This window comes from Oryctolagus cuniculus, chromosome 15 (genome assembly GCF_051225735.1).
Source record: "Oryctolagus cuniculus isolate XC-2025 breed Fujian yellow rabbit chromosome 15, ASM5122573v1, whole genome shotgun sequence".
Taxonomy (NCBI): Eukaryota; Metazoa; Chordata; class Mammalia; order Lagomorpha; family Leporidae; genus Oryctolagus; species Oryctolagus cuniculus.
Window position 1 is genome coordinate 26,351,237 of NC_142881.1, and position 23,062 is coordinate 26,374,298.

General features: G+C 55.7%; 1 protein-coding gene across 4 annotated transcripts in view; it reads right to left on the minus strand.

Annotated features, from left to right (window-relative positions):
* Positions 1-23,062, minus strand: part of NEURL1 (neuralized E3 ubiquitin protein ligase 1) — a 77,581-nt gene that overhangs the window by 28,641 nt on the left and 25,878 nt on the right. For 2 of the 4 annotated variants that reach the window (XM_089314358.1, XM_070057277.1), the window contains exon 1: positions 2,372-2,615. The exons of the other annotated variants lie outside the window; for them this stretch is intronic. In XM_089314358.1, coding sequence (XP_089170484.1) covers positions 2,372-2,405 — 34 coding nt within the window. In that variant the 5' untranslated portion in view covers positions 2,406-2,615. Of the gene's footprint in view, positions 1-2,371; positions 2,616-23,062 lie in introns of those variants that run through there. 4 annotated transcript variants of the gene reach the window in all.

The following is a 23,062-nucleotide window of genomic DNA, read 5'->3' on the forward strand; positions in this document are numbered from 1 at the left end:
TACATATACACAAAACATGCCACATATACCACAACACACATATGCCACTTATACCATACACATTACACACAGATATACATAGACCACATACACAGATATAAACACACATACAACACATGTCACATGCACAGATACACACATAGACCTCACACACAGAGACATACACATGGGCACAACAGGCATGCCACAGGCACAGAGGACTCCAAACATGGCTCCTCCCACATGAGAAGGTGGCCTTCACACAGGTATGGACCAGAAACATGGACAGCCAAAACATGTCCACAAACACACCACGGGCTGAACCCCACCCCACACACAGTGTCCACACCAGTCACCGTCACCGCCCGGCCTTGCTGTACGCCAACCATCCAAAATCTTTGGCCTGAAACAAAGCAGAAGCCTCAGGCCTCCACGGAGGACGCAGTCAAGGCCCAGGAGTCCACGCGGGCTGCAAGCACCCGTAGGCAGCAGCAAAGCCCTGTGGAACCAGGGCCCTGGGGTCGGCCAGCCTATGTGGACAGGTGTGGGCACACAGGATGTTGCCGCGTGAGGATGAGCACGCGCGGTTCCAGCTGGGAGCTGTGTGGGCACCGGCAGTCCCCCTCCTCACCCAGCTCCTGAGGACAGCGGGCTGACAGAGCAGCCAGGACCAACTTAGCAACAGCTCCACCTGGGGGATGGGGTAGGGGATTAGGCACATGGGGCATTTGATTAGCGCTCACAGCCACGCGGCCTGGATGCCCACCCAATGCTACACCCCTGTCCTGTCCTGGCGACATGGGGCAAACATACAGGAGAAAGAATTTGGCCCCAGGCGCCCCTGATGTCTGCCACATTAAGTTCTCCATTCACAAGGTTCAGATAATTCTCCCAGCAACCTTAGCAGGAGGGCGCTAGAATCAGCCCCATGGACAGGTAAGAAGACGAAGCTGAAGCTCCGGAAGCCCCTTGCCCTCATAACTCCCTGGGTGGTCTCAGGGTCTCAGGGTCCTCATGCTCCACGGGAGCCAGAGTACAGCGCACTGTGTCGTGTCCTGAACCTGCTCTGAGGGCATGGGCTTGTCCAAGGCTGACTCCAGTGGAAAATGCCAGTCAGCTCCAAAGCCCACAGGAGCCAGCGCGCCCCCCAGCACACCCCAGAAAGAGCCCCCACCCAACTGACACGCAGGGCCAGGCTCAGGTCAGCCCCACCCCAGTCTCAGGCCAAGCCCAGGCCACTGGCACTGCCCTGGCTGGCTGCGGATTATGTGTCTTCCAAGGCCCTCCATCTGTCACTTGGCCCTCCAGGCCTAGGACAAAATTCATTTCCTTTTAAGAGAGCCAATGATTTGCCTTTCCCATGTCTTTCCCTGCCTTTTTCTGTTTTAATTAGAAATTACACTCCCAAGATCCTGAGCTGGAAAGGGAAAGGCACCTGGTCGCCATTGCCAGCCAGGGCTTCCCACGCGCTCTGCCCCCACCCTCTGCCCTGCCTGGGCCTCTCCCAGGTCCCTCAGTGCCCTGTAGACTGAGCAGACAGAGGCTGCCCACCTCCAAGGGCCCTGCACAAGGAGGAGCGGAGCAGGGACTCCCCGGGCTGAGCCTGTGCCAATTTGTAAAGGAGCCCCAGGTCTCCGGCTAGACAAACAAGTCCTGAGGAAGGCCCCCCCTTTGCTGGGTCTGGTGCCACAACACCGGCCATGTTGCTCCCAAGACCACAGCCCTGGAGCCAGGGGCAAGGACTGACAGACTCAGGGGCAAACAGATGCCTTGCAAAAGGGAAGCCAGCAAGCCCACCCCCACACCCCACCCCTTTCCCAGCCACCCGGGTCTGACTGTGGATGTGATCTCCAGAAGTCAGAAGTTCATGGCCTCCCACTCAGAGCCCACACTTCGGGAAGGGAGGTCGGGCACTGTAGGGCTCTCACTTGCACACGGGTGTGCTTCAGCACCAGCCAGCACAGGTACACACCCACAAACACCTCCATCGCCCCCAGCTCCGTCACACACACAGCCCTCCTCCAGGGCCCACCATCAGCCCCTGCTAACTGCCCTCACCCAAACCCCCCGGGAGAGGCAGGTAGGGACACCCACAACCTCACACCCTCCTGAGGCTGGCAGCACCTGCCCGGTGGGCAAAGGGACTCTGGGGGAGCCTCAGCTGCCAGAACCCCACTCACTGTCACCCTCTTCCTGCTCTCCCCAGCACCCCTTGCTTTCCCCACCCCAGTGCCTACCACCCAAATGCACCCCTCAAGGGGCCCCAGAACTCTCCATGGAGCAAAAGGGGGTGACCAGACCCTTAACCTCAGCTTCCCTCCACCCCAGCCTCCCCAGGTGGCTCCCAGGCTGGGAGGGTGGGTGGCCCCCCGGGGCATCAGCCGGGCCTTACCGTGGAGGGTGTTCCGGGTGATCTGTCCCCCCATCGCGGCAGCACGGCCACCTCCCTCGGGCCGCCGGCCTCGTCACCGAGCGGTGCTGGCCGCCAGCTCCCCTCCTCCTCCGCCCTCTCCGCCCCCGCGGCCGGCCGGCATGGCAGGGCCCACGCGCTCCCTCCCGCCCGCGGGCGGCCACACAGCCAGCGCAGCCCTCGGCCCTGCTGGCCGCCGCCGCGCCCGCGCCGCCCCTCCCGGCCGCCCCCGCCTCCCGCGCGGTCCAGGCGAGGATCTGTCATGTTTATTTACATAAGGAGGAGGAGACTGGAGGCTTCCTGAAATAGCCCAGCTCCGAGCGCGCTGGAGATGCCCCAGCCCGGCGCACACACTCCCATCACAGGCACAAGCCCAGCCCAGGTGCACGGGGACACACCGTGCCACCCACGCAGGACCCCCACACAGGCTTCACCTCCAGCCCGCCCCTAACACTTGCAGGGGCTGGACTAGGCGCCCAGGACAGCCCTTGTCCCTGACCTCCAGGGGTTCACACTGAAGCTAGAGCAGCTCATTAACACAGGGCTAGGGTGCTTCTGTCTTCTTCCGGCTGGATCCCAAGTGTTTTACAAAATTCCCTGCTGCGGCCCTGCAGGCTGCGTGAGGAGCTCAGTGCTCCTGCTGTTACCCACTGGTACCTTGATGGTTACTGGGGGAAAACTGAGACTGAGAGAGGTCACTCACATGGAAGGCAGCAAGGTTAGGATGCAAACCCAGGAGATCTGGCACAGAATCCAGACTTTGACCCTCACACCAAAGCATCCCGCTAGCACACACATGCATGTGCCCTCTGACGTACAGAGACCTATCCGTGTCACACAGGCACTGCCGTACCCAGGCCCTCCAACACTCACAGGCACCACCGTGGTACACACCCAGCAACACCGAGAGAGCAGCCCTGGGCACCGAGCACTTCCTGAAGGAGGCACAGTGTGCACCATCGGTTCATATTCTGGGTGGCAGCAGCCACCACTGGACCTGTTTTACAGAAACAGAACAGCTTCTGAGAGGCTAAGGCTCCTGCCTGAGGTGACCCAGCAGGCCAGAGGCAGAGCCAGGACTCAGCTCCTGGTCTGTGGGACAGCCTCACCTCCATCGCAGGACAGGGGCCTCCTCTCCCAGGACGACAGGGCAGCTCTCGGCTCCCAGGCCCCGGCCTGGCCCCAGCCCTTCTTCTCAGGGCCGGGGGTGCAGCTGGGAAAGCAGAGGGCTGAGGCCCAGGGAAGGGGCTGGTCCACATCAGATGGAACCCAGAGGCCCATGCCAGGCGCTCAGCCCTCAGCTCAGGACCCCCCTGTGAGGGGAGGGATGCCGGGACCTGACCCGGGGTCACCAGCCCAAAGCCACAGGCAGGCTGGAGACTTCTCACAGGGGAAGCTGCCACACTCCGTGCCACAGGCACACGCATGCCCGTGGCAGCACAGTCACACATCCACCTTCACACATACTCCCTGGCACACACACACCGAACTCCTGCTGGGGGGGAAGGAAGCCAAATTCCTCGTGATCCTAACAGTAGCAAACCCTTAGAAGACCTCACTGTATGCACTAGTTTAAGCCTGCTATGCATATTAACTTTCCAAGCCTCACAATAACCCTGAGATGAGGCTTTTTTTATTGTTTTTTAAAGATTTATTTATTTATTTGAAAGCAGAATTGCAGAGAGTGTGGGAGAGGGAAAGGCAGAGAGACAGAGAGATCTTCCATTTACCAGTTTACTCCCCAAATGGCCGCAAAGGCCAGGGCTGGGCCGGGCCGAAGGCAGGAGCCAAAAGCTTCATCTGGGTCTCCCACGTGGGTACAGAGGCTCAGGTATTTGGTGCATCTTCTGTTGCTTTCCCAGATGCATCAGCAGGGAGCTGGATGGGAAGTGCAGCAGCTGGAACTTGAACCAGTGCCCATATGGAATGCCGGCACTGCAGGCAGCAGCTTAAAACCTCTGTGCCACAGTGCTAGTCCTGAGATGGGTTTATTTTTATAAACATTTGAGGAAACTGAGGCAAAAAGAAACTACTTTGGAGACTGTTTCTGCAGTGTAGGGTAAGTTACCCTCTAGTCCTGCCTGCCTTTTAACAAACTGGCTGAGCCCTTGCACATGGCCAACCTGGTCTTCCCACAGCCCAGCCTCCCTCTCCCCTTGGTTCCTGCCTTTTCCCCATCAACTCAGTACTAGAAATTTCTTTTCCAGGAAACCTTCCAAGAATCCTAGGCAAAGAGCAATTCCTGTGCTTTGAGCCCCTGAGCTCTGCCTCTCCCATCCCATGTCTGCTGGGCCTCTTGGCTTAGCCCAACTTCTCCTGGGTACATATCAACAATTTAACTCAACCTACACTTACTGGGCACATGCTATGTGTCAGCCACTAAGAAAGACATGGTGCATGCGATGGTGACCCACAATAAACAGATCCTGGCTCTTGTGGGCTCCCAGTTCAGAGGGAAATAGACGCTTCTCAAGTAGCCTCACTAAGAAATACAACCTTGGCCCAAGAAAAGCATTCTAAAAGGAAGGAGCAGGGCCGGTGCTGTAGCGTAGCAGGTAAAGCAGCCACCTGCAGTGCTGGCATCCCATATGGGCACCAGTTCAAGTCCCACTGCTACACTTCTGACCCAGCTCTCTGCTATGGTTTTCTTGGGCCCCTACACCCACATGGGAGACCTGGAAGAAGCTCCTGGCTCTTAGCTTCAGATCAGCGCAGCTCCGGCTGTTGCGGCCATCTGGGAAGTGAACTAGCATATGGACGATCTCTCTCTCTCTCTCTCCTCTCTCCCTCCCTCCCTCCCTCTCTGCCTCTCTGTAACTCTGCCTTTCAAATAAATAAATAAATCTTTCAAAGGAAGGAGCAAAGTTCCAGGGGACTTAGCACAGGCTTTCTTAAAAAGCAATGTGAAGATAAGATCTGAAGGTGAAGGCCATGTGTTATGGAGGCAGGGTAGGGAAGAGAGTGAGTACAACATGGGCAGAGGCCCTGTGGGAGGGAACCCAGTATGGAACACAGAGGCCCATGCCAGGTACGGCTGCAGCAGGGGCAGTGGGTGCAGGCTAGAGAAGTGTTCTGTGGCAAAGTAAGGTGGGCCTCGAGGGGGGCTCTCAGGGATGGTGGGAAAGAACCCAGCCACTTCCTGACAGCAACAGGGCACGCCGGACAGGCTTCAGCAGGGAGACAATGCCAGCCCAGCATCTCAGAGAGGCCCCTCTTCCCCCATGATGTGCAGCAGGCATGAGCGAGGCAAGAGGTGTGAGGGAGAAAGTGGCATCCAGGGGGCCGATGCCATGGCGTAGTGGGTAAAGCTACCGCCTGTAGCACAAGCATCCCATATGGGCTCTGGTTCAAGTCCCAGCTGCTCCACTTCCAATCCAGCTCCCTGCTAATGGCCTGAGAAAAGCAGCAGAAGATGGCCTAGGTGTTTGGATGCCTGCCACCCATGTGAGAGACCAGGATGAAGATTCTGGCTCCTGGATTCAGCCTGGCCCAGCATTGGCCACTACAACCATCTGGGGAGTGAACCAGCAGATAGGAGATATCTCTCTCTCTCTCCCAAAATGAATAAATAAATCTTAGGGGAAAAATAAAAGACATGGCATCTGGCAATGCTGGGCCTGCTCCTGCTTTGCCCTTGCTCCCCATCATGCCCCAGGAGCAGACGCTCAGAACACAGCTTGCACGCGCAGAACTAGGTGCAAGTCATTCTCCAGAAACAGCACCGTGGGAAAGTAGCTGAGTGGGGACCCCGCAGGGATGGAGCAGGTTGGGGGTCCCTGAGCCAGGGGTCCTTCCGGTGGGCAGCAGCCCTCCCTACAGCCACCTGAGCAAGAACAGAACAGAGAACTGGGAGCAGCCGGGCGCCCATCGGGAACTTCATGGTGCCAATGCCCCAGGGGTTTTCCAGCAGACTGGCCTGCGTCCTGTTTCCCACACTCTGCTTCCCCATTTTCAACAGGAAGTGGCAGCGGCCTGTGTCTGAGGCTTCCTCTTCCCACCACTTCCCCAGGGCAATGTCCAGGGCCTCTGCAGGGTGGGGGGGGGGCGGCACCCCTTCTCCAGGGTGGAGCCACAGCTTCTCTGCTTCTCTGTTGTCGCCACTAAGGCATGATGGAAAACCTCACTGATCAAAGGATTCAGTTACAAAATGGGGTGAGAGCGCCATGGCCTCCACCGGTCATTCTCTAATCCGTTCAGCCGGCATTCACTGAGCACCGACTGCAGACCACGTGGTGAGCAAAACCCACCATTGGCCGTGCAGAAGCCTCTGGCAAAACAGGGGAGATGAACAAGGGAACAGGCGATCCCGGGTGCTGGCAGGGCCATGGGGACCCAGGAATGGTAGGGCTACACGGCCTCCGGGCGCCCATCTATAGCCACACTTTGGAAAGGCTGTGACAGGGAAGTGCAGAGCTATAAGCAAATCTACGGAGGCGGCCACAGATGCTACCATCTACCAAACACTTACTATGCGCCACACACCATGTCAGGTGTTTCCCATGGGTGGTTTCAGCTGGCCCCACAACATCCTTTCAAGAGACAGAATCATCCCAGGCCACAGCCTGTATAACTGAGGCTCAGAAGAGGTTACAGTGAAGGGAAAATGGGCTGGATGTGAAAACTCAAGCTTTAACCAGAAAAGGTCAAAAGGAAGAGGCTCCTCCGGCTCGGGAAAGCGAAGACAAGGGGACATTGGACCTTCTTAAAGAATCAGAAGGGGTCATGTGGCAGCAGAGCCACGTGGACTTTTGTTTGCTAGCACGTGGTCCAGACAGACATAGTGATGCCAGCGTCTCGGAGACGTCTTGGGGCAGGCAGATCCATCCGGTACCCGAGCAGGGACTTTGGACATGGAATCCCACAGGCAGGAAGCAGGGCTGGGCATGCCCCGGGGGCTCCCAGCTCTGGCAGAATTCCCAGCTGGTCTTCAGTAAACTGCCCTTCCTTCGCTGCCCTAGCAGCCTCTGGCCCCATTCAGGGAAGTGCAGCCGCCTGGGCTCTCCCAAGACCCTCCCTGCCACCATGGCCATCCCTGCTCTCCCGCCATCCCCCTCTTTCCCAGTGCCTGTCTGCCAGCTCCTCTTCCCTCCGGGGCGCCAGCTGGGTTTTCATGGTGGGTTACCCTACCCGGCTCTCTGCTCACTGAGTCCTTTCTCATCTGTGTCCTCCAAGGCCCTGCCTATATCTGCCTTCTAGCAACTGCAGGGGAGAACATGGGACAAACTCACTGAACAACGGGAACCATCCAAATTACAGCCCGCAGGCCTCTCAGATGGAAGAGCCTCCTCAGAACACTGGGTCCAGCCCTGCCATCAGGCAGGCAAGTCCTGTGCCCATTTTGTAGATGTAGCCATGAAGACCTAGTACGTTAGAGACAGCCTTGAGACTCCATAGTGGGTGAAGGACAAAGAGGCCTCGAGCGCAAGATGAATGTCTGCTGGCCCTAGGTTTAGTGGGACATCCAGGTCAGGGCATCAGCAGGGGAGAAGACAAAGCTGCACAGGGCATGGAGGAGGCGGAAGTGACTGTTGGCCCTGGGGGTAAGTCAGGGAGGGGCGTGGCCCTGGTGGGAGGAGCTGGGAGGCAGCTCCTGGCTGCCATGGGGTTTTTTCCATCAAGAACAAGAGACAATTTGATAGAGCTGATGAGTCACCTGGCATTTGGGGCTTAAGGACGACCTGCCAGGCCATCCTCCTTACCACAGTAAGCGGGGCCTGAGAGAGAGGAGCAGGGAACACGGCCTCCTCCCATGCCCGGAGCCAGCACAGGAGTGGCACTGCAGCGTGGAGTTTGAAGACAGTGCAGCAGATGGAGGTGAGGACAGAAGGACAGAAAGCCACCAGGACCAAGAGGGAGACAGAGCTGAGTGCTGCAGAGAAACCTGAGCCAAGGAGCCCAGAGGGCGTCCTCTGGGGTTGGGACAGGTGCCCCGCGCTGACAGCTGCCAGCCGCCCGGGATGACGGGAACACAACAGGTGCACAGGCGGGGGTGGAGACTGAAAGGGAATCTGAGAAAACAGACCGAAGTTGGGCGTCCCTCCCACCGCTGGCCCATTGCCAAGTAGCCCTTTCTTGGACCCTCCGGAAACACAAACACACCTGCTCCTGCTCCCCAGTTCTGGGCTTCAGGGCCAGCCTGGCCAGCCTGGACTAGACAGAGGGGTCCCTGTCCATGCCAAGCAGAGAGAAGCGCACAAGGAAGAACGCAGGCTTCTATTCGCAAGACAGAGTGTGCCAGCCCACACCCATAGAGCCCCCAGCTGGAAGCAAACATTTGCCTGTGATAAGATCTCTGTCACCTGCCAGGAAGGGTGGATGGATCTGCCTTCCCCCACCCCCCGCACCCCAGGGGCTGTTGGGAGCTCTGGTCTAGAGGTCAGACAGGTCAGTGCTATGGCCATGTGACCAGGCAATCCGCTGAGCTATCGGGGCCTCGGCCACCTCTCCTGGAACATGGTGATAACACAACACAGGCGGGCGGGAGGGCTGAACGCGGCCAGGCAACTGCTCGGAGGCCCAGAGGATTCAGGAGCCCAAGCAGAAGCTGGAGAGCAATGACTCCGGGTGCAGGAAATGACTGTGGCACTGAGGATCTAAGCTACTCGGAGGAGGAGACATGGAGGACCTGCTTTAACAAGCACTGAGCCTGCCCCAGGCACCACTCTAAGTTGCCCATGTGTTTTTGCATGCATGCTGTATATGCAAATACATGGCACAGGGAGCCCAGTTCTCCTAAGGAAGGGGATTAAACATGGCCCCTTGTCACCTGGTAGGCATCCTGCCTTAGAGCAGGAGAAGGAATCTTAAACTTGAAGTGAACCCTTGTGCCAGAGACAGTGACGAACGACCAGGGTCTGCTTTCCTAAGATCTGCTCCCTCAGTATAACCTGGCTGGGGAAGGGAGGAAGGTCAATGCGACACTTATGGGGGGAGAGAGGCAGAGAGATGGGGAGACCCATGTGCTGCAGCAAGACGTGAGCCTCACCTGTCAGAGATATGAAAACGAATCGACTGATCCCTCCTGGGCCTGCCTGGATCATGAGAAAAGCTGGCCGCTGATGGCAGGAGGCTAAATCCTCTTCTTTGGGCAGACACCCCTCCCCCACCAGGAACACACATGCAAATGGCGTGCATGCCCACTCGCACCTTCAGGCCCATGGCTCAGCCAGAACTCCCAATGCCCACCGTTTCCAGCGCCAGGCCCCCAGCCAGCTGAAGCCACCCCAAGGCTGGGAGGGACACCCCCCTGGGCCTCTGCAGCCCACCCTGCCCCTCCCGAGGAGTCCGCTTCCTGCCTCCCACGCAGAGCTGGCTCACAGGGGAAGGCAGAGCACTGGACAGGCTGATGCAGATTTTCATGCCTGCTCCTGGGCCCTGGCCCCGGCCATCTGTGGAGTCTCCCGTTCCAACCTTTGGGCTGAAACACTGAGCATCACTGGTAGATGGACTGACAGTGCAGGACCACCCCACGGGGCCCAGGCCTTGGGTGGGAGCACTCCCGGAAGGTCCACTGGCAAACAGATCCCTATGGTTTGACAACACCAACCACCTGTCACTGTGCCATTTAGAGTGTTGTCTACACTGGGGGCTTCACAGCACGGCTGGAAGCAGACTCTGGAGTGAGGCTGCCAGGGTTCAAATCTCAGCCCAATTACCACCTGGGTGTCTGTTTCCTCTTCTCAAACACAGGGTTCATGAAAACAGTCTTCCTCCCCGGGCTGTTGCAGGACGCAGTGAGCTGTCCTCAGGACAGCGTGGAATGGGAGGAGGGGCTATGTGTGTGTATGACGGGGCTGCTGCTTCCCCGCCTGACCCAGGAGGAAGCAGGGAAATGGCCAAACTGGGCCTGGGTCTGAGTCAGTCAGCCCAGAGCTCTACCAGCTGCCTGGGCCTTCTGCCCTGCAGATCTTTATAGCACCCCCACTCCCTGTGTGGGTCCTCACTGTCTCCCCAGTCCACAGTGCTCACCAACTTGGCTCCCAGGAAGGACCTCAACCCCATCAGTAGGGACCCCAGCACCTCTTCCTCCTGTAAAAGTCAAGGAGGGGTTAAGACAAAGAAGCGCCCAGGTCAACTGAGACAGGTCTGCCACAAGCATCTTGAAACAGCTGCTTTGGGCCCCCAGAGTGGGAGGGCATCCCCAGAAACTCCGCACCTCCTTGGAGACACAGAATACTGGTCCAGGTCACCTGGCTAATACTCAGCTAATCCCATACCCCCAGACATCTGCCACGTGGCCTCTCAGAATGACCCAGCTCTGAAAGGCTACAAAATACTGTACTGGCCTTGCCAAAGTACCCTATCAGGTACTGCAGGCCAGATGCCCACCCCTTTGAAGGAAGGAAAAAACTGGAAGCTCAAGAAGGTGCTGATGAACCTGCCAATGCAGGGCAGGGCCAGGGCTGGACCAGAAGCCAGGCTGCAGGCTACAGGCTCCAGGGCTTTGGCCACTGCTGCCCCTGGGGTTGAGCAAACAGCGTCGACGGGAGGGCACCAGGGGCAGCCGGGGCACACGGTCAAGTCTGCTGATGCCCACAGTAACCAGCTCTGAACTCTGGCTGTGAGTGCCTGCACTCACTGTGCTGTCCTACCAGGGTCCCTGCTACGCATCCAAGCTCCCCACCTACAGTCCTTGCCCAAGCCAGGCTCTGGGTCCATTCGCACTCTGGTGGCAAAAGGGCCTCTGAGCTTCAGCACCACGCACGTGTCCAAGGGGGAAAGGGAGCTGATGCAGGGGCAACAACTCTCTCACATAAACCCAAACACACTGTGTGAAGACACTGAGGGGGCTTGGCTTGGCTCTGAAACGGGGGCTTCTGTGCTCACACAGCAAAGTGACAGGCCACCTGGGACCCAGCCTCTGAAATGTGCCAGCTCTGTGTCCACCCCCAGGGGCACAGAAGACACCAGCCACACTAGCTGCAGAGCCAAAGGCAGGCCCCAGCACAGGGGCACCGGGAGCAGAGAGAGGCTGCTCGCTGGCTGTGTCCCCATCGAGCCCACCAGGAAACCCTGCTCCCTGCTACTCCATCCCCAACCGGAGCCCTGATCGGAACCCCAGACAGTCTCACCTTTCACAGCCCCACAGCAGCCTCCTAGCCACCAGTGGCCTGGACCAGGCACGTGTGGCCAGCTGTGTGCTGGCCACCTTCTCTTTGGAGCCAGAGCTCACTGTGGCAGGTGAAGGCAGCAGGCAGGACAGTGGTCCTGGGGAAAGCAGCGACAGGAACCATTTTCTTCCCTGGAGCTGGTCCCCGGGGAGGCTGCCCTAGCTCCCAACCTGCCCCTTCCCCTACTCCCCTCCCTACTCACCCCAGCAACAGCCCAGGCTCCTGCCCCATACAAGAAGCCTCGCCCCACCCCCTCCAGCTCTGGGGCTGGGGTCAAGGCCCTAGCACCCCAGTCTAATGACAAAGTCCTCCCTAGGATCCAGGACCCCTGGGTTCCCTGCAAGCCCTGAGGCAGCAGCAAAATTCAGAGAAGGGGTGGGAGGGTCTGGCAGGGGCCCCTTTTATGGCCTCCAAGCCTCCTCCTGGTCCCTGGTGGAGGGAGGGCTCCAGGGTATTGGCTAAGGCAGCTCCTGCTTTGAGCCCCACCCAGAGGCAAACAGGACCCCTCCCTGTCTAAAACAAACGCCCCTCCCCTCACAGCCTCAAACCTGCTTGGCTAAACCCACTTCCCTGTCAAAGAGGAGAACCATGTTGTGAGACTCTGGGGTCCACTTTCCCGGCCACACACTGCCTGTCAGAACCCACCCTGTGACCTTGGGCGAGTGGGGTCCTTCTCAGGGCTGCACTTTTCACATCTGGAAAATGGGGGCACTGGACTCATTCCTCTGTAGCCTAGAACCAGAGTTCCCCGAGGAGAACTCGGGGCCGCCCTGGAGAAGCCCGGAAGGCCCAGAGCAGCAGCCCCCACTCACCTCCGCCCTCTCCCACTGTCTCTCCGCCCTCCTCCAGACCTTAGCCAACGCACCAGGGTTCCCCAGCCTGCATCACCCTTTGGCTTCTACGGCCCAGGCAAGAGTCTGGTGTCAACCTGATGTCCTCATCTAAGTGGTCACTGTGTCCCTCTCAAGCCCGCCCTCCTCCCATCCCCCAGCTTCTGCTATGGCTCCGCCCACCAGCACCATCCTGATTTGGATAACCCCCCCACCTCCATCCCCTCTTCAGAGGACCAGGGACGGAGGGAAGAGCAGAGGCTGGGGCTGACGGCATGGTTGCAGTTTTACCCCACCTGCTCCTGTTCTGAACCAACCTTCCTGCCTGATCAATGCGGCTGGGGCACTGCCCAGCTCAGTGACTCCCACATACCTGCAGGGAGCATTCAAGGTGTGTGGGGTCCCAACCCACATGTCTGGCTTCCCCTCCCATGACTTCCCCCCCACCTCATGCACAGGAACTATGTGCCCTGGACGATGGCCACAGCTCATGTGTCCATGGCTCTGAACACTGTCACTCTACCTGGAATGCCCTCCCGCCCTCACTGGTCACTCAAAAACTCCGACTTGACCTTCATTCCTCAGCTCAGAGGGGTCTTTCGTCTGCGATCACCCACACTGCAGGGCAGAAGAGACGCCTGCCTCTTCCTTCCACACCATGCCCAGCCCCTTGTGCTGCCCCAGCCCTGCAGCAGTGGCAAGAGCCCCTTCCCATGCTGGGAGCTACCCGAGGACAGACCTCTGCATCCCCAGCACCTACCCTGGTGGACGCTGTCTGGTGTGAAGGCAGGCAGGCAGGCGAGGAGGCGGGGACAAGACAGGCTGGGGCCAGCAGCTCTACTGTGCCCATATCTGCTCCTCTCCAGGCCTCAGCCCTGAGGTCACCCTCCCAGCCATGAGGCCCCGGGTCCCTGTGGGTCCAGTGGGATTCAAAGGGGAGAGAGTCCCTGGCAGGCCCATGACCTCACAGCCCCAGAGCTGCCCCGCCTCGTTCCCTTGGCACCACGGGCAGCACCTACCAGAGCTTTCTCAGACAGAAAAGGCCAAGAAGCTGGGCAGCCAGGTGTGCCCTGGAACACGGGAGCCAGGGTGCAGGCCATATCTGACCATCTTCCCCCAGGCAGCCCAAGAGCACCCAGCCGCCCCCACTACCCACCCAGGCCCGCAAGGAGGAGACGTTGGGAAGCCTGCACCTGGTCCCCTCCCATCCTCTCCTGGATTAAAACAGCAGGGGGATGAGTGCCTCCAGCTTGTTTCGCATAAACCATTTATAGCTGCGCTTCAAACCCACGCCTTCCAAGAAGACAGGAGCGGCAGTGCCATTGCCTGTGGCTTCCCAGTCTGTCGTTTTCCCTCTTTCGGATTCTGTTTTAATGACAGGAAACTGTGCTCAAGAGAAAGCTCCAGCCTGGCTGTTCCTAGCACCTTTTCCCTCCAAATTGAATGAGGACCATGAGCAAGAGCCCGTGGGTGTCAGTGCCTGGTGGTTCAGTCCGCAAAGCCTGCAAACACCTGCGAGCTCTCCAGGCATCCCCAGCAACTGCAGGAGGCAGCACCGGCAGCCCCCAGGGCTGCAGATGGGGAGACCGGGCTCCAGGTGGTCCAGAGACCTGTCCCAACTGCCCCGAGCTAGTGCGCAGCTGCAGTGGGCATGGCTGCTGACTTCCAAGTTGGCAGTGGCTCTTAACCCCAGCTGTACACTGACAACACCTGGGGAGGGTATAAAGCCACCAACTAACAGAGAGGCTCTGAGGTGGGGTCCAGAATGTTCCAAAGCTCGCCAGGTGGCTCTCGGGCACCTAGCCAGTGGCACTGGTTCCACACCCCTTGCCAGGCAGGTGGTCTGCTGGGAGCCCTCACAGAAACGACTCCTTGTTCCTCATAGGGAAGCAGAGGGGGTCACTCTGCTTCCCCCAGAGACTGATTCCTGGGAATGCCTTGGCCGTGTCGCTCCCCTCCAGAGGAAGCCAGGCCAGGAAGAGCAGAGGGGAGCGATGGAGAGCACCTCTCTCGGAGCCCCACCCCACCCACTCACCCTGCACGTTCGGCTCTTCTTGAGGACAGCCTGCCCCTGGTGAAGCCCATCCAGGTCCCCGTTTGGCTTCTGCAACCAACAGCCCTGAGATAAGGCAGTGGCCTTCCCATGTCTCAGCCACTCAGCCACTGGGCCGGCCATGAGCTCCGCTGGAGCAGGGAGCAGACCCAACGCAGGGCTCACGTTTGTCAGGGCATCACTTCGCACAGGTGCAGCAGGGAGACTAAGATACCCCTTCCTGGAGGAGATGGGGCTCCTCTAGCCAGTGGCAGTGGCTCTGGCTTGAAGAACCCAGGGCCCTTGCAGGATTTTCTCAGAAGGCACTGCAGTCTAAAACCCTCTGCAACACTTCTTCCCCTCTCACCCTCTCCTCTCAGTATCACACTTGTATTGAGGCCCGATTGGCTCCCCTAGCCTTCCCCAGAGTTTTCTCCCTGCCCCCACCCTGGTGTGTCCCCATCTATGTATGTACATGTGATCCTCTCTTGACATCTGCTCAACACATGACCCTCACTCATGCCTGGACCACCATCAGAGCCTCCCAGGTGGCCTACCTCCCTGTGAGTCCCCTCCACCCTCCACCTGATTCTTCCTACAAACCATTCATTCCTCTATGCAAAGAACAGTTTCCTAGGTCTTTACATTATTATAATTATTTGAGAGACAGAGCTCCCATCTGCCAGTTCACGCCCCAAATGCTCACAGCAGCTCAGGCTGGGCCAGGACAAAGCTGGAAGCCAGGAACTCCATCCAGGTCTCCCACTTGAGCTTGAGTGACAGGAACCCAATTACCTGGGCCATCACCTGCTGCCTTCCAGGGCCTGCATGAGCAGGAAGCTGGAATTGCAAGCTGGAGCCAGGACTCAAATCCAGACTCTTGAATATGAGACACAGCATCTGAACTGCCAGGCTAAACGCCCACCCCAACAGTTTCTTATTTCTTACACCGCCAAGTACAATTTCTTCTGCCTTTGTTTACCGGGTATTACTAACTCAGACCTGCCCTACCTGGCAGACGACTGGCATCTGTCCCTGTAGTTTCTTTCTTTCTTTCTTTCTTTTTTTTTTTTTTTTTTTTTTTTTTTTTTTTTTTTTTTTGACAGGCAGAGTTAGACAGAGAGAAAGGTCTTCTTTCCATTGTTTCACCCCCAAAATGGCCACTACAGCCGGCGCACTGCACCGATCCGAAACCAGGAGCCAGGTGGTTCCTCCTGGTCTTCCACGCGGGAGCAGGCGCCCAAGCACTTGGGCCATCCTCCACTGCACTCCCGGGCCACAGCAGAGAGCTGGACTGGAAGAGGAGCAATGGGGACAGTATCCGGCGCCCCAACCGGGACTAGAACCCCGGGGTTCCGGCGCCACAGGTGGAGGATTAGCCTAGTGAGCTGCGGCACCGGCCTATCGTCCCTGTTGTTTCACATACATCCCTAGAGGGCTTCTTCATGTGGGGGCAAGACTGACCCTGACAGCACAGAAATGACTGACACGGCCATGCCCAATGGACACAGAAGTTGCCCTAGCCCTGTGTGCCAACTCTGCCCATTTCCACAGGTGTTGCTCAATGCCGAAGCCTCCCTCAGCCTCCCCTCCCTTCACCGCCTAATGGAATCTTTAACAAGATATGCTGTACACACAAATAGCCCTCCCTCCAGGAAGAGAACCTGTTATGACAATGAAATATTATTCCTCTTCATTATCAGGTGAAGAGGAAGGTGAGCAATGAAGACGGTGGTAATGAGGGAAGAAACAGTAGCAATGATTTGAAACATAAGTACAAAAGGCAGCAGAACTTTCTCTCGTAAGCATGGAAGCAGCTCTGACTTCCTCTTCACCCTCGGCCATGTTAACCAGCTGTGTCCACTAGGAGCTGCACTGGGTTACTCAGAACAAAACCAGGAACAGCACATCTCTTTAACCACACTGATGCTTTCTCTCACGTGGGGGTTTACAGACACCCAGACATGGCTGCAGAGGCCCAGCCTTCACTCATCACATTCCACCTAACCCTTCAAGATGGCTTCCAGGTCCAAGAAAGCTGCTAAGGCTCCAGCCACTTTGCCCACATTCCAGGCAGGAAACAGAAGGAAGATGCAAAGCCAAAATGAAAGGAACTACCTAGTTTTCTGTGGGGAGCAAACCGGACTAGACTGAGTTACTGGAATTAAGACTTATTCTATGCATCTGCTCTCCCACAGTATGGCGCTGGGAGAGAAGTAAACAGCTTCTACACAGCTGCCTCCAGTTCAACCAATAAACTGTAGGACTTGCTCCTGATTGGAGAGCAGCATACTCGGCGTGTGGGCAGCCGAGTTGGGATTGGCGGAGGAGGACTATAAAGGAGGAGAGAGACGGCATGCACCAGGAACATCTAAGGGGAACATCTAGCTGAAGGAACACCTGTGCAGCCCCCGAGAAAGCCGGCCGGCGGAGTGCCGCTCCCCTGCGGAAGTGGGGAATGTGGCCAGGGGGAACTGCCCTTCCACGGAGGTGGAAGGGATAGTAGCCAACCCGGGAAGAACCAGCAGCAAACCCGGGGAGGGCCGAGCAGATGAAAGAACAGCGCAGGGTCCTGTGTCGTTCCTCCACGAAGAGGGGGAGCGACAGTTTTCTATTCCTATTTATTTATTTATTTTGACAGAGTTAGACAGTGAGAGAGAGAGACAGAAAGAAAGGTCTTCTCTCTGCTGGTTCACCCCCCAAATGGCTGCCATGGTTGGAGCTACACCGTTCCAAAGCCAGGAGCCAGGTGCTTCCTCCTGGTCTCCCATGGGGTGCAGGGCCCAAGCACTTGGGCCATCCTCCACTGCCTTCCCGGGCCACAGCAGAGAGCTGGACCGGAAGAGGAGCAACAGGGACAGAATCCGGTGCCCACACGGGATTCCAACACTGCAGGCGGAGGACCAACCAAGTAAGCCACGGCGCTGGCCCCACCTATTTATTTTTTTTAAAGATTTATTTATTTATTTGGAAATCAGAGTTACACAGAGAGAGAAGGAGAGGCAGAGAGAGAGAGAGAGAGAGAGGTCTTCCATCCGCTGGTTCACTCCCCAATTGGCCATAATGGCCGCAGCTGCACTGATCCGAAGCCAGGAGCCAGGAGCTTCATCTGCGTCTCCCACGTGGGTGCAGGGGCCCAAGGACTTGAGCCATCTTCTGCTTTCCCAGATCATAGCAGAGAGCTGGATTGGAAGAGGAGCAGCCAGGACTCGAACCGGTACCCATATGGGATGCAGGCACTGCAGGCGGCGGCTTTACCCGCTACACCACAGCACCGGCCCCTATCTATTCCTATTTAAAGGATATGTATTCTAAGTCACATATCATTGGGAGGAAAGTACAGTCAGCCCCTCTGTAGCCACGGGATTCAGCAACCATGGACTGAAAATAATGGGGGGAGGGGAGAATTCAGAACATTTCAAAAAAGCAAAACTAGAATTTGCCCCATGCCAGTGAAGCACAACGCTGAATCCACGCAGATGAAGTGACACACGGGCACCCTGCTACAGACACCTGCACTTCACAGCCTTCGGCCTCTGGCCAGCATTTACTTGAGCACAGGCAATGTAACGAGACCTGTGATGCTTGCATCTAGGCTGAACACATACGGCTTTTCTTCCTTGTCATTATTCCCTAAACAATACAGGGTACCATTACCTTGTACTGGGTGAGAGACGGCTGAAAGTACACAGGAGGACGGCACAGGTTCTAGGCAAACATCATACTTACATAAAGGACTTGAGCAGCTACAGATTTTGGTATCTGCCAGCAGCCTGGGATCAATCCTCTGTGATAACTGTAGTCAGATGGCGAGAGCAAGCCTCAAGTGTAGTCAGATGGCCACAGCAAGCCTCAAGTGTAGTCAGATGGCCACAGCAAGCCTCAGGAGAAGCTGGAACATGCAACCTTTGCATTGGACACGTTGCCCCCTTAAGTAAACACAGAGTCCATTCTCTCTGGAGCACATTCTGGTTGATGCCCACTGCACACGGAATCCTTAAACTTGGTGGGGTCTCCCTTATGACCCTGTCACCACCTTTTGGTCCCTGCAGATGAGCTATGTGCCCCACTGTGGTGTCTCTATCCTTGTTTATGACAGAAGAGACTATGCAATTTTTAAAAATAGTAAACAAGAAGTACCAAAAGTCTCTTTTCAGAAAATGAAAAGTAAAGCCATGGACTGGGAGAATATTGTTGCAAAGTTTATATCTAATAGGGAATCTCAAGTATACAAATTCTTAAAACCCAACACTAAGAAAGTAACCCAATAGGAAATAGTGGGCAAAAACTTAGACACCATACCATAATAGATAATATATGAACAGCAAGGAAGCACATGGAAAAATGTTCAGTGTGATTTGTCAATAAGGAGATAAAAGCTAACACACATGCAATAAACACTATACACCCATTAGAACAGCCAAATAAAATGACTGCCCCTACCAAGTGTTGATAAGAATCTAGAGAAATCAGAACCCTCACACTGCTGGTGAAAATATAACTTTTAAAAAAATTTATTTCATTTATTTGAAAGGCAGAGATACAGCGAGACAGACAGACAGACAGAGAGATCTTCCATCTGCCGGTTCACTTCCAAATGGCTGCAATGGTTGGGGCTGAGCCAGGCCGAAGCCAAGAGCCAGGACTCCATCTGAGTCCCCCACATAGGTTCAGAGGCCCAAGTATGGGCCATCTTCCGCTGTCTTCCCAAGAGCAGTGGCAGGGAGCTGGATTGGAAGTGGAGCAGCTGCAGCTCGACCTGGTGCTCTGATACGGCATCCCAGGTAGCGACTTAACCTGCTGCACCACATCACCGGCCTTAAAATGTAACTTGGTGCAACCTTTCTGGAAAACATTTCAGCAGTTCCTGAGAAAGCTGAACACACACCCACTACCTGACCAAGCCATCCCACCACACCTCTAGGTATCAGCCCAAGAGAAAAGGAAAAACAGCTCCAGGCACAGGCTACATCCATCTTCTTGTAACAATTAAATTCCTACTGGCTCCAAACTGAAGACAACACAAATGTCCATCAAGAGGTGAGTGAACAAACAAGTCAGGGGGCACGCGCAGAACACGCTGAGCAATGCGTAGAGCAGGCTACTGATGCACAGCACAACGTGAACATCTCAGACTAACCACAGGGAGACAAGGAAGCCCGAGGCAAGTGAACAGATGCCGCCTGATGCTGTTCCCACAGGACTCTAAAACGGGCAAATGAAGCTACGGTGACAGAGAGCAGACGGGTGGTCACTTGAGGATGGGGTCAGGGAGCACACAGAGGAACAGGGGACCCGGATTTCTCAAGGTGCCAGGAACCTGTTGAAGATGATGGAGACGTCCACTACCCTGACAGTATGGAAGGTTTTACAGGTGTATGTGTGTGTCAAACTACATCACAGTGTGTTAAATAGGTGTAGTGTGCTATATGTTAGCCTTTAATAACATTTTTTAAAAGGATTTTAAAAAAAAATATCTGTTAGGGCAGACATTTATCCCACTGGTTAAGACAACAGTTGGGGCCAGCACTGTGGCGTAGCAGGTAAAGCCACCACCTGTAGTGCCAGCATCCCATATGGGCACTGGTTCGAGTCCCAGCTGCTCCACTTCCAATACAGCTCTCTGCTATGGCCTGGGAAAGCAGTGAAAGATGGACTTGGGCCCCTGTACCCACGTGGGAAACCCAGAATAAGCTCCTGGCTCCTGGCTTTGGATCGGCACAGCTCCAGCCATTGAGGCCAACTGGGGAGTGGGCCGGCGGATGGAAGACCTCTCCCTCTCTTTCTCTGCCTCTCCTTCTCTCTGCATTACCCTTTCAAATGAATAGATAAATCTAAAAAAAAAAAAAAAAAAAAAAAAAAAAACCACGACATCAGCTAAGATGCCCACCCACCACATCAGGATACCTGAGTTCCATTCAGCTCCAGCTCCTGATTCCAGCTTCCTGCCCATCCAGACTGGGAGGCAGCAATGATGGCTCCAGTAATTGGGTTCCCACCACCCATGTGGGAGATCTGGATGGAGTTCCCAGATTCAGCTCACTCGCTCTCTCTCTCTCTCTCTCTCTCTCTCCATCCCTCTCAAATAAATAAGTCTTAAAAAACAAAAACTGGCCGGGCTAATCCTCCGCCTGCGGCACCGGCACCCCGGATTCTAGTCCAAGCTGGGGTGCCAGATTCTGTCCTCGTTGCTCCTCTTCCAGTCTAGCTCTCTTCTGTGGTCCAGGAGTGCAGTGGAGGATGGCCCAAGTGCCTGGGCACCGCACCCGCATTGGGGACCAGGAGGAAGCACCTGGCTCCTGGCTTCGGATCGGTGCAGTGCACTGGCCGTAGCAGCCATTGGGAGGTGAACCAACGGAAGGAAGACCTTTCTCTCTGTCTCTCTCTCTCACTGTCTAACTCTGCCTGTCAAAAAAATAAAATAAAATAAAATAAAACTATCAAATGTGGCATTGCAGCATCTCAAATGGGTGCCGGTTTGTGTCCTGGCTGCTCCACTTCCAATCCAGCTCCCTGCTGATGACCTTGAAAAGGCAGTGGGAAATGGCACAAATGTTTGGGCCCCTGCCATCCACATGGGAGACCTGGAAGAATCTCCTGGCTTCTGGCTTCTGGCTTCAACCTGGCCCAGGCCTGGCCATTGCTATCTGGGGAGTAAACCAGCGGATAGAAGATATTCTCTCTCTCTCTCTCTCTCTCTCTCTCTCTCTCTCTCTCTTTCCTTCCCTCCCTCCCTCCCTCTTTCTCTTTCAAATAAATAAATACATCTGGAAGGATGAAAAGGCAGTGGGAAATGGCACAAATGTTTGGGCCCCTGCCATTCACATGGGAGACCTGGAAGAATCTCCTGGCTTCTGGCTTCTGGCTTCAACCTGGCCCAGGCCTGGCCATTGCTATCTGGGGAGTAAACCAGCGGATAGAAGATATTTTCTCTCTCTCTCTCTCTCTCTCTCTATCTCTCTCTCTCTCTCTCTCTCTCCTTCCCTCCTTCCCTCCCTCCCTCTTTCTCTTTCAAATAAATAAATACATCTGGAAGGATGGAAGGACGGAAGGAAGGAAAGGAGGGAGGGAGGCAGATGATATATGCTTTGGCCTAGCAGTTAAGACCCCAATCAAGATGCTACACCCCGTATCATGTGCCTAATTCAATCCCTGCCCCTAGCTCCCAATTCCAGCTTCTCGCTAATGCAGATCCCGGAAGACAGCAGTGATGGCTCAAATGGTTGGGTCTCTGACACCCATGTGGGAGACTCAGGTGGAGTTCCCAGCTCCCAGCTTCAGCCTGGCCCAGCCCCGGCCACTGCAGGCATCAGAAAAGATGAACAGTAGATAGGAGCACTCTCGCTGCTCAGCCTCTCTCTCCCGCCCTCAGTGTATGTGAGTCTCTCTCTCTCTCTCTCTCTCTCTCCTCCCTCAGTGTATGTGAGTCTCTTTCTCCTCCCTCTCTCCCCCCTTCAGTGTATGTGAGTCTCTCCCTCCCGCCCTCCCGCCCTCCCTCTCCCTCTCTCTCCCTCCCTCTCTCTCTTCCCCTATGCTACGTGAAATAAACCAGTCACAAAAGGACAAATCCTGTACCTTTCCACCTATCTGAGGGGCCCAGAGCCGACACAGAAAGTAGATTGGTGTTGCCAGGTGCCGGAGGCAGCAGGAAAGCGACAGCTACTGTTTCCTGGGCACGGGGTTTCCGTACGGCCGAATGAAAGCCGTTCTGAGATGCACAGTGATGATGGTGCAAAATAACGCCTGTACTTAATCTCACTGTATAGTCAGAAACGGCTGAGACGTAAATGAAGTTGAGCGCTTTGAAAAGACGCGCTGAGGCTGGTCCCTAGGAAAGCACTGTCACATTCCTCCCATTCGCAGGCACGGCCACTGAAAAACAGTCAGGAGAAATGTGTAGGATTTTGCACCCAACTTCATTCATAAGCAGCTTGAGGCTCTTGTTCCACTTTGAAGAAGCCAAAATTGACAAGTGGAGAGCGTGTCTCAGGGGGTGTCTACAAGAGACACTCGAGAATTCCAATCTGCAGATCTTGGCTCTGCATCAGGAGACATGCTAATGCATCTGAATGTGTGGGATCGGGTGGAGACGTTCACGGGATGCATGGCTCACTCCATACTGTCCCCCACACTGCCCTTTAGCCTCACGATCAAGGAGGTCCTGACTGTGAGACAAAGACCACTTCTAAGAACACAAAAATTACACCAGAAAAATACACTAAAATAGTGACCTTAAGCATGTCAGAGTTCTTTCTCCTTTATACTTTCCTGAATGTTCCAAAAAATATCCTACTTTCATAATCCATTAACAACTGGTTTTTTCAGATTAATTTATTTGAAATGCATAGTTACAGAGAGAGATGGAGAGACAGAAAGAGAGAACCTTCCATCCGCTGGTTCACTCCCCAGATAGCCACAATGGCCAGAGCTGGGCTGATCTGAAGCCAGGAGCCAGAAGCTTCTTCTAGGTCTCCCATGGGGGTACAGGAGCCCAAGCACTTCTGCCATCTTCCGCTGCTTTCCTAGGCATATTATCAGGGAGCTGGATCAGAAGTGGAGCAGCCAGGACTCAAACCAGCACCCATAAGGGTTGCTGGCGTCCACAGGCTGTGGCTTAACCCATTATGCCACAATGCTGGCCCCTTAATAAGTGTGGTTTTGGGTTTTTTTTTTTAAGATTTATTTATTTTATTTTAAAGGC